At 49.8% G+C, this 17231-nt stretch overlaps 9 protein-coding genes across 12 annotated transcripts; 6 read left to right on the top strand and 3 right to left on the bottom strand.

The window, feature by feature from the left end:
- The first annotated feature begins 316 nt into the window (after nucleotides 1-316).
- FOXG_11324 (elongation factor G, mitochondrial) lies at nucleotides 317-3453 on the top strand. Its single transcript, XM_018390921.1, has 4 exons — nucleotides 317-659; nucleotides 719-830; nucleotides 886-2912; nucleotides 2963-3453. The coding sequence occupies exons 1-4, from the start codon at nucleotides 376-378 to the stop codon at nucleotides 3015-3017; spliced, it is 2478 nt and encodes an 825-aa protein (XP_018249478.1). The 5' UTR covers nucleotides 317-375; the 3' UTR covers nucleotides 3018-3453.
- On the bottom strand, nucleotides 3121-4660 carry FOXG_11323 (homoisocitrate dehydrogenase). The gene is made up of 2 exons (XM_018390920.1): nucleotides 4515-4660; nucleotides 3121-4458 (listed from the first exon to the last, which is right to left on the bottom strand). The coding sequence occupies exons 1-2, from the start codon at nucleotides 4537-4539 to the stop codon at nucleotides 3413-3415; spliced, it is 1071 nt and encodes a 356-aa protein (XP_018249477.1). The 5' UTR covers nucleotides 4540-4660; the 3' UTR covers nucleotides 3121-3412.
- Nucleotides 4661-4692: 32 nt separating this feature from the next.
- On the top strand, nucleotides 4693-5296 carry FOXG_20509 (uncharacterized protein). The gene has a single exon (XM_018400794.1). The coding sequence runs from the start codon at nucleotides 4736-4738 to the stop codon at nucleotides 5087-5089; it is 354 nt and encodes a 117-aa protein (XP_018249476.1). The 5' UTR covers nucleotides 4693-4735; the 3' UTR covers nucleotides 5090-5296.
- An 817-nt stretch (nucleotides 5297-6113) lies between these two features.
- Nucleotides 6114-10081, top strand: FOXG_11322 (uncharacterized protein). 2 transcript variants are annotated; one of them, XM_018390918.1, is made up of 3 exons: nucleotides 6114-6298; nucleotides 6350-6621; nucleotides 6881-10081. In XM_018390918.1, exons 2-3 carry the CDS (start codon nucleotides 6522-6524, stop codon nucleotides 8956-8958), a joined length of 2178 nt encoding a protein of 725 aa, XP_018249474.1. In that variant the 5' UTR covers nucleotides 6114-6298; nucleotides 6350-6521; the 3' UTR covers nucleotides 8959-10081. The 2 variants fall into 2 exon arrangements, with proteins under 2 accessions (XP_018249474.1, XP_018249475.1); XM_018390919.1 differs by having other exon boundaries at nucleotides 6114-6621; nucleotides 6881-9230.
- On the bottom strand, nucleotides 9113-10153 carry FOXG_11321 (30S ribosomal protein S8). Its single transcript, XM_018390917.1, has 2 exons — nucleotides 9956-10153; nucleotides 9113-9878 (listed from the first exon to the last, which is right to left on the bottom strand). Exon 2 carries the CDS (start codon nucleotides 9797-9799, stop codon nucleotides 9299-9301), a length of 501 nt encoding a protein of 166 aa, XP_018249473.1. The 5' UTR covers nucleotides 9800-9878; nucleotides 9956-10153; the 3' UTR covers nucleotides 9113-9298.
- Nucleotides 10154-10201: 48 nt separating this feature from the next.
- On the bottom strand, nucleotides 10202-12563 carry FOXG_20508 (kynurenine 3-monooxygenase). Its single transcript, XM_018400793.1, has 4 exons — nucleotides 12324-12563; nucleotides 11918-12135; nucleotides 11439-11861; nucleotides 10202-11382 (listed from the first exon to the last, which is right to left on the bottom strand). Exons 1-4 carry the CDS (start codon nucleotides 12433-12435, stop codon nucleotides 10624-10626), a joined length of 1512 nt encoding a protein of 503 aa, XP_018249472.1. The 5' UTR covers nucleotides 12436-12563; the 3' UTR covers nucleotides 10202-10623.
- A 294-nt stretch (nucleotides 12564-12857) lies between these two features.
- Nucleotides 12858-13243, top strand: FOXG_20507 (uncharacterized protein; the record flags this gene model as incomplete). Its single annotated transcript, XM_018400792.1, has 2 exons — nucleotides 12858-12931; nucleotides 13096-13243. 2 exons carry the CDS (start codon nucleotides 12858-12860, stop codon nucleotides 13241-13243), a joined length of 222 nt encoding a protein of 73 aa, XP_018249471.1.
- Nucleotides 13244-13352: 109 nt separating this feature from the next.
- FOXG_11318 (methionyl aminopeptidase) lies at nucleotides 13353-15174 on the top strand. Of its 2 annotated transcripts, XM_018390916.1 has the most exons (5): nucleotides 13353-13741; nucleotides 13793-13823; nucleotides 13875-14191; nucleotides 14262-14808; nucleotides 14860-15174. In XM_018390916.1, exons 1-5 carry the CDS (start codon nucleotides 13598-13600, stop codon nucleotides 14973-14975), a joined length of 1155 nt encoding a protein of 384 aa, XP_018249470.1. In that variant the 5' UTR covers nucleotides 13353-13597; the 3' UTR covers nucleotides 14976-15174. The 2 variants fall into 2 exon arrangements, with proteins under 2 accessions (XP_018249470.1, XP_018249469.1); XM_018390915.1 differs by having other exon boundaries at nucleotides 13793-14191; nucleotides 14860-15157.
- A 414-nt stretch (nucleotides 15175-15588) lies between these two features.
- On the top strand, nucleotides 15589-17121 carry FOXG_11317 (ER-derived vesicles protein ERV14). Of its 2 annotated transcripts, XM_018390913.1 has the most exons (4): nucleotides 15589-16051; nucleotides 16166-16321; nucleotides 16372-16438; nucleotides 16491-17121. In XM_018390913.1, exons 1-4 carry the CDS (start codon nucleotides 15948-15950, stop codon nucleotides 16581-16583), a joined length of 420 nt encoding a protein of 139 aa, XP_018249467.1. In that variant the 5' UTR covers nucleotides 15589-15947; the 3' UTR covers nucleotides 16584-17121. The 2 variants fall into 2 exon arrangements, with proteins under 2 accessions (XP_018249467.1, XP_018249468.1); XM_018390914.1 differs by having other exon boundaries at nucleotides 16166-16438.
- The last annotated feature ends 110 nt before the right edge of the window (nucleotides 17122-17231 follow it).

Here is a 17231-nt window from a genome sequence, read left to right as displayed (position 1 = left end):
AATGGCATAAAAAGCCTAAAAGAATACATATAAATGTAAATGTATGATGCGTATACATGTTCCAAATCTCGAGTTGAGAAAATTCCCAAGGTCTCAACCTGAGCAGACTGGCTGGCAGTTTTGCACCTTGGTAGATCCCAAATGAGACAGACACCTGTTCAATTCTCACCAACTCAAAATATATCTTTAATACTAGAGAATGTATTGCATTCAAGTGCATGGCTGACATCCTTTAAGAGAACGTTCGGGCGTTGTCTTGTTCCATTCCTTTCGAGGCATGGAGGCGTTCGGTTGAGGCGCCCACCCTCCAATACCCAAGTTACAGTGCCATTAATGGCGAGAATTAAGCGCTGAGCGAATCAGAACTGCGTACGCATGTGGCGCTACACCTCCATCCTGCTAATCCCGACACCAAAGAAAAAAGTTTCCAATGGAGCGTCGATCATTGGCAACCCTCTCCTCAACTTCTTTGCTGAAGTCCAAGATTGCAAGATGAGGGCAACATGGGCTGCCAGATGGCTCAATTGCCGTCTGCTCCTCGGCACCCAGCAGCCAAGCTGCGGTAGCCATTCTTTTACTATATCAGCTGCTGCTCCCGCGTGGGAGAGTCGACGAGCCTTCAGCCAGACCAAGCGTAGCTGCAGTGCGGCGCAAGAAGCGTGAGTTCTCGATTGCTCCCCTTTTTGCTTGCTGAACACAATGCTCATATCATAGATAGTCTCAAGAAAGCTCAGGAAGACGCTGCTAGTTTGACACCCGAGTATGTCGCCGCCAACATGTCCGCTGAGGAGGCCAAGCGCCTGTCTCGTGTGCGCAACATCGGTATCGCTGTATGATCAATGGCCGTCACCATTTCACCCCCTTCTGCTAACAAGAACTAAACAGGCCCACATCGACAGTGGAAAGACAACAGTCAGTGAACGAGTCCTGTTCTACACCGGCCGAATCAATTCGATCCACGAGGTTCGAGGAAAGGATTCCGTCGGCGCCAAGATGGACTCTATGGAACTCGAAAGGGAAAAAGGCATCACTATTCAGTCTGCGGCTACTTTCGCCGACTGGAAAAAAATGGAAAACGGCAAAGAGGAAACCTACCACTTCAACCTGATTGATACACCCGGTCATATTGATTTCACTATCGAAGTCGAGCGAGCCCTGAGAGTCCTTGACGGTGCTGTCATGATTCTGTGCGCTGTTTCTGGCGTTCAGTCTCAGACCATCACCGTCGACCGTCAAATGAAACGTTACAATGTCCCCCGAATCTCGTTCGTCAACAAGATGGATCGCATGGGTGCCAACCCCTGGAAGGCAGTCGAACAGATCAACACGAAGCTCAAGATTCCCGCCGCCGCTATTCAGATTCCTATTGGTGCCGAAGACGAGTTCTTGGGCGTTGTCGATCTCATCAACATGCAGGCTATGTACTTCGAGGGTCCCCGTGGTACCAAGGTTCGCGTTACCGATCAGATTCCCGGTCCTCTCCAGGAATTCGCCAAGGAGAAGCGCCAGGCTCTGATTGAGAAGCTTGCTGATGTCGACGACGAAATTGCCGAACTGTACCTTGAGGAGCAGGAGCCTACCAACCTTCAGATCAAGGCCGCTATCCGACGTGCTACTATCGCCCGAACTTTCACTCCTGTCATGATGGGCTCTGCTCTTGCCGACAAGGGTGTTCAGCCTATGCTCGACGCTGTTTGCGATTACCTGCCCAACCCCTCTGAAATTGAGAACACTGGTCTGGACAAGTCCCAGGGCGAGAAGACTGTTAAGCTGGTTCCCTATGACTCTCTTCCCTTTGTCGGTCTTGCCTTCAAGCTCGAGGAGAACAACTATGGTCAACTCACCTACATCCGCGTCTACCAGGGCAAGCTGAGCAAGGGTACCTACCTGTTCAACTCTCGAACTGACAAGAAGGTCCGAATTCCCCGTATCGTCCGCATGCACTCCAACGAAATGGAGGATGTCTCCGAGATTGGTGCCGGTGAAATTTGCGCTGTTTTCGGCGTCGACTGTGCCTCCGGTGACACCTTCACTGACGGAGGTCTTCCCTACACTATGTCTTCCATGTTCGTTCCTGATGCTGTCATGTCTCTTTCCATCAAGCCCAAGCGAACCGGTGATGCCGACAACTTCAGTAAGGCCATGAACCGATTCCAGCGTGAGGATCCCACTTTCCGTGTCCACGTTGACGCCGAGAGTGAGGAGACTATCATTTCCGGTATGGGTGAATTGCACCTTGAGGTCTATGTGGAACGTCTCCGACGCGAGTACAAGACAGAGTGTGTCACTGGCCAGCCCCGTGTTGCCTACCGAGAGACAATTGCCCGACGAGCCGACTATGACTACCTTCTGAAGCGACAGAGTGGTGGTCCTGGTGACTTCGCCCGTGTTGCTGGATGGATTGAGCCCAACGACAAGCCTGATGAGAATCATTATGAGAGCCAGGTCGTTGGTGGTCACATTCCCGACAAGTTCCTCTCTGCCTGTGCCAAGGGTTTCGACGTTGTCTGTGAGAAGGGTCCTCTCCTGGGCCACAAGGTTATCGGCGCCAAGATGGTTGTCAACGATGGTGCTACTCACGTTACTGATTCTTCCGATTATGCTTTCAACTTGGCCACCCAGATGGCTTTCAAGAAGGCTTTCTCCGATGCTGGTGGTCAGGTGCTCGAGCCCCTCATGAAGACCACTATCACTGCCCCCAACGAGTTCCAGGGTAACATTCTTATGCTTATGAACAAGCGTAACGCCACCATTCACGATACCGATATTGGTAGCGAGGATTTCACACTCATCTGTGACTGCAGTCTGAACGCCATGTTTGGCTTCAGCTCTCAGCTTCGTGCTGCCACTCAGGGCAAGGGCGAGTTCAGCATGGAGTTTAGCCACTACGCCCCTGCTCCTCCTCATCTTCAGTATGTATCTCTGCATCATTGCGAAAGAATAAGCACTAACAACTTTATAGAAAGGAACTGGTCGCCAAGTATCAGGCTGAGCTTGAGGCTAAGCGAACCAAATAAGCTAGTCACTGGAGCTGAAGATGTATCATGGCCCAGCACATCAGTGATGTAACGGCCTAAGCGCAGACAATGTTGTCTCTGCTATTGTATAACACACGAATGGGTGCACGATCTTGTAATATAATGTCATACGAAAACGACTCCTTGGTAGAGGCTTGGAAGTCAATGATACACAAATGAATTGTAGAAGCTGGATAGGGGCACCTCTTTTGACGGAGGTATTTAGAAAAGATGGATAGAAAAACGTATACCATATACAATCCTCTCTAGATCTTTAAAACAAACGAATCTTCACACGGATTTCCAAGCTGTATCCAAAAACTAGCTGTATCATCACATGTTCAAACAGCATGGGATATCTGATCTAGCTACCAACTTTTGACGTTTTATATATTTTACAGGCGTCGGAGAATGTCAGCGACAACCTCCTCGGTAGTGGCCTTACCACCCAGGTCGGGGCTCAGGAGCTTGCCCTCCTCAAGGTTACCATCAACAGCAGCGTAGATCTTAGCAGCAGCCTCCTCCTCGTTGAGGAACTCGAGCATCAGAGCAGTGGATCGGAGAGTAGCAATGGGGTTGGCGATGTTCTGGCCCTGAATATCGGGAGCACTGCCGTGGCAAGGCTCGCCAATAGCGAAGCCCTCACCAACGTTGGCACTGGGGACGAGACCCAAGCTGCCGACAAGAGCAGCAGCACCGTCGGAGAGAATGTCACCGTACAGGTTAGGAGCGACAATGACGTCGTAGTCCTCGGGCTGACGGAAGAGCTTGTAAACCATAGAGTCGACAATCTGCTCCTCAACGGCAACAGATGAGAACTTGGGATCGGCAAGGGCCTTCTTGGAGGTAGCGCGGAAGAGACCGTCGGTCTGGGACAGGACGTTGGACTTGTGGGTGATGGTGACAAGGGGAGACTTGTGAATGCTAGAGGCACCAGCATCACGGATCTTCTGGCGACGCAGAGCAATGTCACCAGCCATGGTAGCAATGCGGAACGAAGCCTTCTCGGAAATGCGCTTAATAGCCTCGGCAACCTTGCCCTCGGGAGTCTCATGGGTCTGCTCCTGCTTGACGTACAGATCCTCAGTGTTCTCGCGGACAATGACCATGTCGATAGGCTTAGCAGCGGTCATGACAGTCTTGACGGGACGGACGTTGGCGTAGAGGTCGAGCTTTTTTCGCAGAGCGACAATGGGCGATGAGTAACCCTTGACAGCCTGTGTAGGCGAGCTCACAGCTCCAAAAAGCGCACCATCGCACTCGTTCTTGAGAACCTCGACAGTCTTGTCGGGGAGCGCAGCGCCGGTCTGCTCAAAGGTCTCGAAGCCAGCCTTGAGGTCGACAAAGTCGAATTTGAGGCCAAGAGATGCGGGAAGAGCTTCGAGAATGCGGCGGCCGGCGGGGATGACCTCCTTGCCGATGCCATCACCGGGGATGAGGCCTGTAAGTCAACATGTTAGCTAGATATTGGATCGAGTTGGCGGTGGCGTGCTGTACCGATTCTGAGGGTGCGGAAAGACATGATGGGCACAATTGGAGTTGAGAGGAAGTTCAAGTTCTTTTGTCCGAAGATCGGAACGGGTAAGAAATGTTGTATGGATTTTTGGTATCGGGTAAAAAGTGGCCAGGCCGACGGCGCCAAGCATACAAAGTTTATGTTGACTGCACTTTTGAATTACAATTGACAATATATCCCATTCATTTCAAGATGTTTTCCCATGTTCTATTTCTCGACTACATTTCTATTAAGTGTACCGATATGTCTGAACAAACATCTGTATATATTAACCTTGCCTGGGAGCATTTATTGTTGGCCGATACTCGGCTCACATCTGATATCAATTAAAGGTCACGCCAACAACGAGATGGATCTAATCCCAGTTCTCATACGACGTGAGCGCATAGTCAAGATCCAACGAAAGAGCCCTTGGATGTCAATGGTCCACTGGATACAATTTACCTGGAACGAGAGCTTCGATCGGGGGATGTGGGGAGGGCATATGAGACACAGCAGACCCCACACAAGCTCATGTGTTCCAATATCACCATCAAAGCTTCAAAGCGTCCATTGAAAAGATTAAGTTGTACGGGAAAATGTTATTGGATGAACCTGTAGGATAGCCGCGGGGGAGCCGAAGGAATAACTTCAGAGCCGAGACAACGTGGGAGAAGCGGAAGCATGGTATGGGATGGGATGAAATGAAATAAAATAAAATAAAATAAGGGGTAATTATATGAATTAATGAACGAATGATGTGGTACGTATTCGTAGTCAAACTGCTAACATTAGTCTGCGGCCGGTCCGTCCCATGTTGAGGTTGATCTTGTGTGTTCATTTCGACTGATTTGAGCCATTCGACATTGTATTCGATTTCTCTTCTACACCTCGTCGATGGACCATTGGCTGGTGTTTGACTGTCAATGCTGCATAACAATCCTTCGTCAAACGTTGCAGTCCAGGAATAGCTAGCTACTAATCATAATACGTAGCTCCTTATTGTTTCATGTTCTCAGGCGCCTTTGAGGGGCCGAGTATCGAGGACACTTGTTGGCTTGATAGTTGATGAGATTATACAGTCGCTGTGCCGGCAATCACGGTGAACTCTCATCATGATTGTAATTTACTTTGTCCCTGGCTAAGCCTGATGTGAACGAGATCCATTCAGTGCCTCATTTCGACTGGATCCTTGTCTGAGCACCGCCCATACCTGGCTCCATCCAATCCAGTCTATTGCCTTGTTAGTCAATGTCACCGAGCAACTGACTTGCTGCCAGAGTAACTTGAGATTCTAGACATGAAAATTCGTGAGGCAGAGCTTCTTTGATGACTCAAGATAACGTCTAGTTGCTGTGCGAGTGATGGTCGGCGTTTAATGTGGAATGATTTGGCTGGTTGCCGAGCTTCAGGAGTTGTCTATACACCATCTCGATATTGTAGTACATGAGTGATGTTGAAGACTTACCTTGTGGTACTGTCCAACTCTTGTACCGTCCTGTGATCTTAGCCCCTATTATTCTGCAACTGCCCAACGTACCAGAAGCGATTCTCTGCGGGTTGCCAGTCCCTCCACCATCCGCCTCCACCTACCGAAGCAATCTAGCCCCATGAGATACATCCACAGGAGAGTATCTAACAAGCGCTGAAACGCCTCCTGGAATACCTCACTAGGCCAGCTACAGCAGGTACCCCTTGTTTGACGGCTCGCCCCTCAATCCACTAACGGCCTGTGCCTGACCTGAGGAGCCCCGTCGTATCTGTCTGATGTACCTCAAGGAGCAAGGTACAGGTACCCTGCCTCCTTTGCGACTGGACGCCGCTCATAACCAGCCAGACATCACCTCGTCCCATCTTGTCCTTATCCTAATCCCTATCCATTCACAACACGCGCTCAACTCTAGAACTCGCTGAAACTGTACATAACGAACACCCCAAAAAGACCTCGAGGTCGCCCGACCGAACTTGCATATTGTCCAGCTCGTCTCGTCTGAGAGCCCTCAGCAACAATGAGTCAGGTTAAGAACCTCCGCGCCATGTTCGAGAACAAGGGCGACACGAGCCCGCCCGACAGAGGCCGATCATCTGGCGCTTCTACTCCCGTCCAAGGTACGACCGATACTCTCGCGACATGATCTCAAGAATGAGCGCGCAATTCCTGGCTGGTGGGATACACTTTTAGAACTGTTGCGAGATGCAACTTTTAAGTTAGGAAAGCCGTTGAAAAGCTTGCTCTAATTGTACCTGCCCTGGATTCGCGCCCACACTAGCTCTCAGCGTCATTCTTTCATACCTACCGTGTCCTTCCCGTCCATCTTTCTCTCCCTTTAACCCCTTGCTGATCAAAACCTGTTTTCTTTCTCCACAGGCTCAGGCACAGGCAACAGCGGAACCGAATCACCTGTCCGGCCACTGTCAAAAGTCAGAACAAGCTTTGTTGCCATTGAGAAAGACGGAAGGATAGGTCTTAGGAGAGATCCCAGCCACGAATCCAGTGTATCACGCCGTCGATTAAGCATGGACACCGATGCAGAATCCGTTTCCACTATCCCGGACAAGCCATCCGCGTCGCTTGAAGATGCGCCACGCGCAAGCAAGCCCTTCTTCCAAGAAGCAATCCCAGAGTCGCCCCGTCACCTAATTGATCCCCCAAAGACACCCACGGAGCAAATGGGAGCTGTCACCGACGAGCCAAGTGTCAACCCCGACAAGAAGGTAGACGCGGAGGAACCATCACCTTCATTGCTGCCAGCAGAGCCTGTCACGGCAGAGCCTGTCACGGCAGAGCCTGTTACAGCTTCGCCGAAGAAGGAAAACAAGCCCCCAGCAGCTCCTGTAGGTGCCAATGGTAAGGCCAAGGTCGAGAACACGAAAGAAGCGAAAGAACCAAAGCAGACAGCTCCCGCAGCAACTGCAAAGGCTAGCGCTCCCAAGAAAACAACCACCACTCGACCCAGCACCATCTCCACGAAAGCTCCGAACACCAAGCCTCCAGCAAAGTCTCCTTCCGCAACGAGGCCAACAGCAAGCGCCACACACAAGCCTGAGACCAAACCAGCTCCTAAGGCTGCTTCAGCACCAAAGAAGGAGACAAAACCGGCACCAAAGACTACGCCAACAGCTACACGACCTTCAGCGACTAGCGCAACCAAGAAGCCTCAGCCATTGAAGCCCACCCCTAGCGATGCTCCCTTCGTGAAACCAAAGCCCAAGTCTCCCACGAAGCCTGTGCACCTCCCTGCTTCTCTCATGGCCCCAACTGCATCCTCCGGTGCCAAGACAGGCCGTCAGGTTCAACCTTCGGCCAGCTCACAGAATCTCAGCGTACCTGCTCGCCCAGCCAGCCGGGCGAGCGCGACAGGAGCTGGCGCCAGTACTGGCAAAACCGTCAAGCGTCAACCTTCGAACGTCGGCCGCTCACGGCCAAGCCTTGGCCCTCCTCCCAAGAAGGCCTCCGATCCCGCTCACCCCAAGAAGGAAGCACCAGTCGATGAGAGCTTTTTGGCCCGCATGATGCGACCAACACAAGCTTCCGCTCAAAAGACTTCCGAGAAAGTGCCTACGACACCGCCCAAGAAGACGGTAAAGCGACCAACATCTTCAGGAGCCGATGCCACACGCCGCGAGAGCAGCATGAAAACTCCGGGAAGCGCCAAGAAACCTGCCAGGAAGGCAGCTGAATCCAAGTCGGTGACTGGTTCAGTCGTCTCAGACGAGACCTTCAAGGTTGAGCCCGTGGTTGAAGAGAAGGTACCCGAGCCTGCTAAGTCAGAAAGTCCCGAGGTGCCCGAGATTGAAACCGAGGTATCCCAAACCAACAATGCTCCTGAGGGCTTGAAGAAGCCTGAACCAGGGCCCGTTGTGGAGGACGCTCCTGTTGAAGTTGAGGAGCCCGCTCCAGAGGAATCCCAGGCCGAGGTTGACCCAAAGGAATCGAGCAAAGAGGAGCAGGAGAAGAAGGAAGGCGTCCGCCCTATCGCCCCCGAGATACCCAAAGAGGAGAAGCCTGTTGATGTTCTCGAAACCACCGCTACTGAGGAGCCCATCGCCTCTCCCAGGGAGACTCCTGCTGATGAGTCCGAGGAGTCCAGGGAGCAGGAGCCCACGACTGAATCTAAGAAGCCAATTGAGAACGACGATATCGTTCCTCTAGTAGAGGAGGGCTCTACTCAGCCCCCTGTTGTCATCGAGGAGACAAACAAGGCATCAGCCACTGATCCTGAACCAGAGACCACGGAAGAGATGATTCCCTTGTTGGAGAAGGATGCCGAGTCAGCCGAGACGAAGACTGCAGAGAATAAGGACAACAAGATTGACATCATAAACAGGAATGATACCAAGGAAGACGAGAAGGCCGCTGAGGATGTTGAAGAGAAGGATACCACTGGAGAGAAGATTGACGAAGAGAAGACGGAAGACCAGGAAAGTGTTACCAAGACGGAATAAACTTGGGATAGATTGTGGGAGATACAAGATTGCTGATTTAGCCATGGGGGAGGGGATGTACTGTTTGAGCCGTTGTATAGATACCTGTTTTAAGCGAAGGCGAATGGTGATTTTATCGCATACTTATTGTAAAAAGAGCATCTGAAAACGAGATTGCGAGATAACAAAAATATTTGTAATGCGAAAGGCAGTTTCTCATGCTGAGATTGATTTTTGATACAAAAATCGTCCTTGTTGGACTTAATCTAGTTGTACAATACAAGCTTCCCTATTTATCGTAGCATGAAAGCACACAGGCTCCTCCCACCACCCAAGCAACCTCCCCTCTAGATATCCATGCTTATGAAACCCGGCATACTAACAGACCACCCTGTTTTCTCGCGAGTGCCTCCCTTACTTCCAGCATACCCTTCGACGTCGACACAAACATGCACTCGCCAAGATTTAACCCCGGCACGACACCACCATCCACCTTCGTAGGAAACCCTCTCGCCAATCTAGCCAGCTCCGCAATGTTGGCCGTCATAAGACGCTTCGGCGTGCTAATAGCGTTGGCCTTTCCGAGGACGGGCTTACCGTCCCAGTACTTAAGGCCGAGCCACAAGCGCATCCTGGCTACGTTGGCGTTTGTCACACGCACTGGAGGCTCAGAAACCATCTGCTCGAGCGTTGGGGGATGAGGACCGGAACGGTAGATTGCCGAGAAGAAACCTGATCGGTGAAGAGCGAGGGCGAGTTGAAGGTTGTATTTGCAATTCTTGACAGATGTTATACCCAGGCGGGCTTTAGAGGCGTTTTGGAGATGCGAACACATGTTCGCGATGTTGGTGACTGAGGGCATGATGGGCGGTCTAGAGAATGGACGGTATCGATTTGAGTGAAGGAGAGTTTCGTCGTCTCGTTGGAAACGTCTTTTGGTTCTACGTTGACGCTTTGTTAACATTTGTTTCCTTGCGGCTCCTATCACGGAATTTGGATACGGAATTGTCGAACTCACCACTAGAAGAAGGCGAGACTAGGTCTTCGAATTTAGGAAACCTATTGACCGAGATAAAATCTCCCACCTTCAATTGTCGAAGATTCAGAGCGAGGAAATGCCGGCCAATATCTCGATTTCAACGAGACTCTCTGTAGAGCGTTGTAGATCCGGGCCAAAAATTCAGAAGTTCGAAGAATGACTAAGCCAAATATCGGCTAAGCGCATATCATTGTATTAGTGCATAAGAATAACCTGACGATGAATGTGTGGTTCACCTTTTATGGTGACAGAAATAAAGATAGTAATGAGGTATAAGTGCGAATTTGATGCTGGTGTATTACGAATAATTCAAATTCACTCTTGACTAAGATTGGTGGTACTGCAAATCGCCAACGCTCGATCAATCCCTAGACTGATTTGAACTTTGGAGTTCAACCATGCATTTGACGCGCATGCGACTAATTCAATGGCTTCACAGATAGTAGGGAAGGACTTTTCTTAGAATCGAAGGTTGACGTTGCGTTTCTTCCAAGTTTGGTCCTGCTTATGTCGGGTTTAGTTCTATATTACAATTTGACCGTTAATTATTGCCAACTTTTCCTGCAACTGAGCAGTGATACATGATTTCTAATAAGTAAGCGAAGATTTCCACTAATACATCGTACCAACACGACGGCGGGTTTCCCTCACGAGGGAAGCTGTCGAACAGCCTTGATCATAGCAGAAAATGACCGTCGGTACCTGTATGCAAACACCGCGGCTGAAACCAAGAAAGGACTGGCCACCAGGGTCAAGAAACTTCGCACCAATATCTTGCCTTGGGCATCACTCTTGTTGATGACGTCCAGGTAGCCCTCGTTGCTGAAGCTGACTCTGGAGTACTTCGTCTGCCAGCCAAGGCGAGGGAAGTACACGCTCATCATCTCTTCGAGATACTTTCTCAACCTGTAACGTTTTGACAAGACTGAGGATCGCATCTCGACATAATTTTGCAGGGCAAGATCGTTGATTGCATGGGCGTCGGCTGGCCGAACCGCTGAGTACTCCGCCAATGCAAGTGACCGCTGGAAAGCTGGCTCGGATTTAGATGACTCGCTGGCAGGATCATTGGACTCATCGATCTGAGCGTGTTTGTCAAGTATTGAAAAGAGAATCCGTACATCCTCCATGCCCGCATTCATGCCTTGGCCATAGAAAGGCACCATGGCATGAGCGGCATCACCAACAATAACGCAAGAAGAGCCATAATGGTACGGCTTGCACTTGAGGCTGATAAGTGGGAGGTGAGGATTTGTGTTGAAAGATTCAATCAACTCATCGCCTGGTATCAAGTCCGTAACGCCCGGGAAATGGCTGTCGAAAAAGGCTGGAACGCTGGCAGGGTTATTCTCAAGATCTGAGAAATCCTTGCTAGGCATAAAGAGTGTGCATGTGAATGAGCCGTCCTAAGCAAAAGAGTCAATAAATTGTGGAGAACTAATGGAAACGAATAAGAACATACATCGCTAGGAATAGCAATGAACATGAAATCCTTGCCGGGCCAAATATGCAAGTGATTAGGCGATATTCGGAACTTGGCCATTGGATCGGCTGTTTCATCAGTCTTGACTGGCTTGAGCTGGAACTCGCACCATAGAGTATCAATGTACTCCTGCTGGTAGTTCATCCGGGTAAACTTCATAAGATGGTAGCGAACAGCAGAATGGGCACCGTCAGCTCCAATCATAAGATCGAAGGAAATATCGATTTCCTTGGGGCGAGACTCCTCGGACGACTTTGCATCGGCCACTTCAAACCAAGCTTTGCATTCACGATAGTCGGCACCTGTGAGTTTGTGGTTAAAGAATAACTTGACATTAGGCATGTTATCCAGGATATCGAGCAATCGCTTGTTCAGGCCTGCCCGATCAATGGCGTGAATTGCCTATTTCGAATCGTCAGTTTCACATGCTACACGGGAGTTGAGGCAATTATGCATACTCGTCCCTTGACATCGTAGTCTTGCGACTGCTCAAAGAGTGCTCCAGTTGGGCCTCTACCATGAATCATGCGGCCTCTCATTGGAATTGTTGTCGACATGACATGGTCAAGGAGGCCCGGTTGACCAGCATGACGCATAGCATTGATTCCGCGCTCTGAAATTGCGAGATTGATAGATTTTGTAAAGTTGAGTGGGATAGTACTGGGATCCCGGAGGTCTAGACCAGTCAGCGAATGCGCCCCTCGAACGATTGAAGAGAATTTTATTAAAAGACCTCATGAAAAACCTCATACACAACTCTTCGCAAGTCGCGAGAGCTTCAAACGAGTTTCCTCGGGGCTCCGGAACTTATTCGAGTCTTTTCGCGATGCGCCAATGGGAAACATGTTAGAAAAAGTCACTTACCCGGTCGCAACTCATAAACCTCAACCTCATGGCCCCTCTGAGCAGCATACAAAGCCGCCAGAGAACCAACAGGGCCAGCACCCACAACAACGATCTTCTGAGGCTTCACCATCTTGCTTGTGAAGTTTGTCAAGGACGAACGGAGACGAAAAATGTCAAGAGATGGCGAGACATTAAGGTCGCCATACTAATAGATCGAGGACCGATTCAAGCCCCGATAGTGCCGGCTGTTACTGTTGCATCAAAGCGATAGCGGCCGGCCGGAAGCGGGGACCCACTTTGTCCACTGCAGAAGAGCCAAGAACAACCTTACAGTCACCCACAAGACCACTTACTAACCCCGGCATTCGGTGTTCTAGTAAGTAAATGCCGCTGAAGGTTAAAGAAAATGGTCTAGATCTAAAGTGACTAGATTTGGACTATGGTCCAATGAAGAGGCCGCTGGCTGTGACCAAGTGAGTGTCTTCTGACTGCTCCGATGGGCCGTCGTTGTTAACATAGAGTGAAACCGGTGCGGGTATCAGTATTGCCAACATGTTGTCCTTGATGGACCAGCGCTCCCTTCAAAGCGCATACCTCAGCTCTCTTGCTGCTCTTGTGCAGATTAAGTCTGTATTTATCTGGCTCCAAATCCCCCAGATCTCACAACTGTCTGCTCAGAAATGGCATGCCCTACTCCAATCTAACACTGATATCATGGAACGGTTCTCAGCTCAAACGAGCAGAAATTCAGATCTTTAGTGAGATTTTAGTTGCAGAAATTCTCTTGTAGAGATCAATTTGAGTTCCTTGTCCTTCACATGCTCAGTCTTCACCGAAGCACTAACATGCTCGCATGGACCACCGTTACTGATCACGTCTCCGTTATGCCGCAAACCCCCACTTACCTAAAACAGCACCGTTTTACAAAAGAGCGCTAACAGCGTCTGTTAGTGAAGCATATGCATAAACTTGCACAAAACATTTTCAACTGCCCCACCTACTCAGGCTCTGTTAGAGAAGCTCCAGACCGTCGCCAAGCGTAACTGGCCATTGTTAGCGACTACCCTTATCAACGCTTATCAACCTGCAGCAAACGGAGCCGAGTCGATCTTTTGCTCTCGTCTGAAAGTTGCACCACGAGCCACGACTCTACGACTACACTGTTTGGCGCTTTGTGATCGCATTTTAATTGTTCGGCAGACTCTCACTCCAGGTTACGATTTCTTTATTTATACATTCTTTTTCGCACGATACAATCTGTTTACTCGAGTACATACATCGACACCGACACGATGACTGCTGATCCCCCCGCCAAGAAGGAGTGTATGGGCGCCGACTGCCAGAATGAAGCTGGATCCCTCCAATGCCCAACTTGTCTGAAGCTGGGAGTCAAGGACAGCTTCTTCTGCTCTCAGGAGTGCTTTAAGAGAAACTGGGTACGTGAATTTACCACTTTGCGACAGCGACACAAACTAACTCCGTCGCAGGGCATCCACAAGACAATGCACAAGTCGCAAAGTAATATCCTCCACCACCTGAAAGCTCCGAAAGCAATCTCACCAGATCCAGCTACCGGCTATTATAACCCGTTCCCCAACTTTCCGTACTCTGGAACCCTGCGACCCGTCTATCCTCTGTCGCCGCACCGAACTCTTCCTCAATCGATTCCTCACCCCGTGTGGTGGCAAGACGGCAATCCTAGATATAGCCGATCCCTCACCAACCGTAACAAGATCGAAATTCTCGACAAGAAGGGCCAGGATGCTATGCGAAAGAGCTGCAAGCTTGCGCGAGAGGTCCTCGACATCGCTGCCGCTGCCGCTAAGCCTGGCGTGACGACCGACTATATTGATGAGATCGTTCACAAGGCTTGTATCGAGCGAAACGTACGTATTGAGAATTACTCGCGAATTTCCGAAGCGCAGAAGTCTCTTTGTGATGGCTAACTCGACTTAGTCCTACCCCTCTCCTCTGAACTACAACAACTTCCCCAAGTCTTGCTGCACGTCCGTTAACGAGGTCATCTGTCACGGTATTCCTGATCAGCGTGTTCTGCTAGACGGTGATATTCTCAACATCGATGTTTCCCTGTACCATGAAGGATACCACGCCGATTTGAACGAGACATATTACATCGGAGACAAGGCCAAGGCCGACCCCGACACTGTTCGTGTGGTTGAGACGGCACGACAATGCCTGGATGAGTCTATCAAGGCCGTTAAGCCCGGCACTTTGATCCGAGAGTTTGGTAACATTATCGAGAAGCACGCCAAGAAGCACAACTGTAGCGTGATCCGAACTTACTGTGGCCACGGAGTCGGCAAGCTTTTCCATTGCCCTCCCAACGTCCCTCACTATGCCAAGAACAAGACTGTTGGAGAGTGCAAACCCGGAATGACCTTTACTATTGAGCCCATGATTGCTCTGGGCAAGTACAGAGATATTACTTGGCCTGACAACTGGACCAGCACCACTATCGATGGCAAGCTGACAGCTCAGTTTGGTAAGTCTCCTTTGGAAGTGTGGTAGTGACATGGGCTAATATGAATCGCAGAGCACACTCTTCTAGTTACAGAAGATGGTGTCGAGATTTTGACCGCGAGACAGCCGGATTCTCCTGGTGGTGCCCTACCGATGCCTGGTACTGAGAACGGAGAGACCCAGGCATAGAGCGTTATGAGGATTCATATATGAAAAAATCATATGTTTTGGCGATATCATGTTCTGGAGTTGGTGGATGAGGGGTTGTTGGCTGACGGGCGGTACATTATAACGGCGAGCAGCGAGGCATGAACCCAAAATTGATATATTGACACATTTCTGCTCAAGTTTTTAGTGATTGATAGACTCTTGTCTTTTTTACTACAGGAGCATGTGAACAATGATGTTCATGTGGATATCGACATTGATCAGCCCTGCTTGGCTAGCTTGGTCAAGTCAGGCTATACGTCGTTACATCATTGTCGATGTCCGTGTGCGTATCCCCGGATGCAGGCTTATCTATCTGTGGAGTGACGCAAATGGCTCTCGCTGTCAAAGTTGGAGAGTAATAAACCCTGCCTCTCGAAGGCTCAGTGATCCCTCCCAGCCACATGCAGGCGTCACTCGGCCACGCCATCCGCCGTGGAAGGCGTTTTCAGGACAGGGGATCAAGGTAGAGGCCGCTGGAATTACAGGGGGTTTTCAGCACAATGTCCCTGCTGTCAGCTTCGAGGGTGTGCCCTGAGCTGTCGCCGCTTCCATCATCGCGGCTAGTTTTTATCTGACCAGCCCAGGAACCCAACTTAACCTAACCTCTCCAGGTCCACCTCCACCATATCTCCACCAGAACTCACCACCGCTACCACTCCCACTAAGTTACCACTTCCACACCATCCATTGCCCGCCACCAAGATTTCTCCTCTTCCACTCTGTTATTCCCCTCACGCTCCGTGACTAAGAAATCTTCGCTGCAAGACAACTTTGGCATATTCAGCTACCCAGAGCTTTTCGCGAACTGTACCACTCCGAAGCTTATCATCCCTCGCCTTGCACCGCGATCTGCAGCCTGTGACAGAGCTTGTCAAACAGCTGTCCTCGACCGACATCGTCACCCCAACTCGATCACCAATCCTCAATTTCACTCTTACACTTTAGCCCAACATGATGTCTGGAGAAGCTTGGTTGTTTCTGTTGTCGGTGCTTATCAACGCCGTCAACCTCTTCTTACAGGTTTTCTTCACTATTATGTACAGTGATTTGGAATGGTATGGTTCCCATGGTTCTTCCAAGCGCTGTTGTCTAGGGTGTCAAACTTTGCGCCTCAGATGCGCGTATTTAAAACATTTGATGGGATGAAAACTGATCGCATATGGTAACAGTGATTATATTAACCCCATTGACCTCTGCAACCGACTCAATACCTATATCATCCCCGAGGCTGCTGTGCACGGTTTCTTGACCTTCCTCTTCCTCATCAACGGTTACTGGGTCCCTCTCATTCTCAACTTGCCTCTCCTTGGCTGGAACGTCAAGAAGTATGTCGATTACCGCCTCGAATTTGCGACAACAGACTGACCATGGCTAGGATTGTTGACAACACTCATCTCCTCGATGCGACTGAAATCTTCCGCAAGCTCAATGTTCACAAGAAGGTATGTGGTCTAGCTTGACTCGTAGCAAAGCGCAGCATTAACACAACAACAGGAATCTTTCTTCAAGCTTGGCTTCCACCTGCTCATGTTCTTCTTCTACCTCTACAGCATGATTGTTGCTCTTATCCGAGACGAGTCCTCCTAAAATGCTACCCCTCTCGAATGAGCCGCGGTCCGATTATCACCGATGCTAGGCAATGTTTGGCTACGTCAGATAAGACAGATCGCAATATCTTAACAAGCTGGTCGAGCTCGGCTGACACCCAGAGCCGAGTCGACTAGTCACGCGATGACAAGAACAAGAGAACACGATATGAATCTGCTACGGCAGTACATAACGAGTGGAAGACAGTATAGACTGATGATGTTGGTTTTTTTTTTTTAAGAGGCGGGCTTGGCGTATATATCCTGGTGTCATGCCAGCTGGCGCTCTGGTTGATTACTTCATGAAGGCGGTGGGTGGCATGTTCTGTTGGAGACTGAGGCATTGATCGCACTTGGTGGTGGCCTCGACCCGTCATCCTTCAGCGTTTGAGCCCGGTGTGATAATTGATTAATGACCGAATAAAATGGCCAGTCTTGATGCTTTGGATGAAATGTATAGTTTCTTTATGTACAGTATATGACTTACAACTCATGACAAACATTTCTCGTATCAGTTAAGGTACTCGAGCTTAAACGGCCAAACCCTGCCTATGGGAAGAAAACTCAGGCCTTTATCCTAAACGACAAAAAACTTAGGTAAATTCAGTATAGATTTGATAGGCCTTAGGTAAGACTAACTTATTTTAGG

Source organism: Fusarium oxysporum, chromosome 1, assembly GCF_000149955.1.
Source record: "Fusarium oxysporum f. sp. lycopersici 4287 chromosome 1, whole genome shotgun sequence".
Lineage (NCBI taxonomy): Eukaryota > Fungi > Ascomycota > Sordariomycetes > Hypocreales > Nectriaceae > Fusarium > Fusarium oxysporum.
This window is presented reverse-complemented; position numbering and strand designations above follow the sequence as displayed.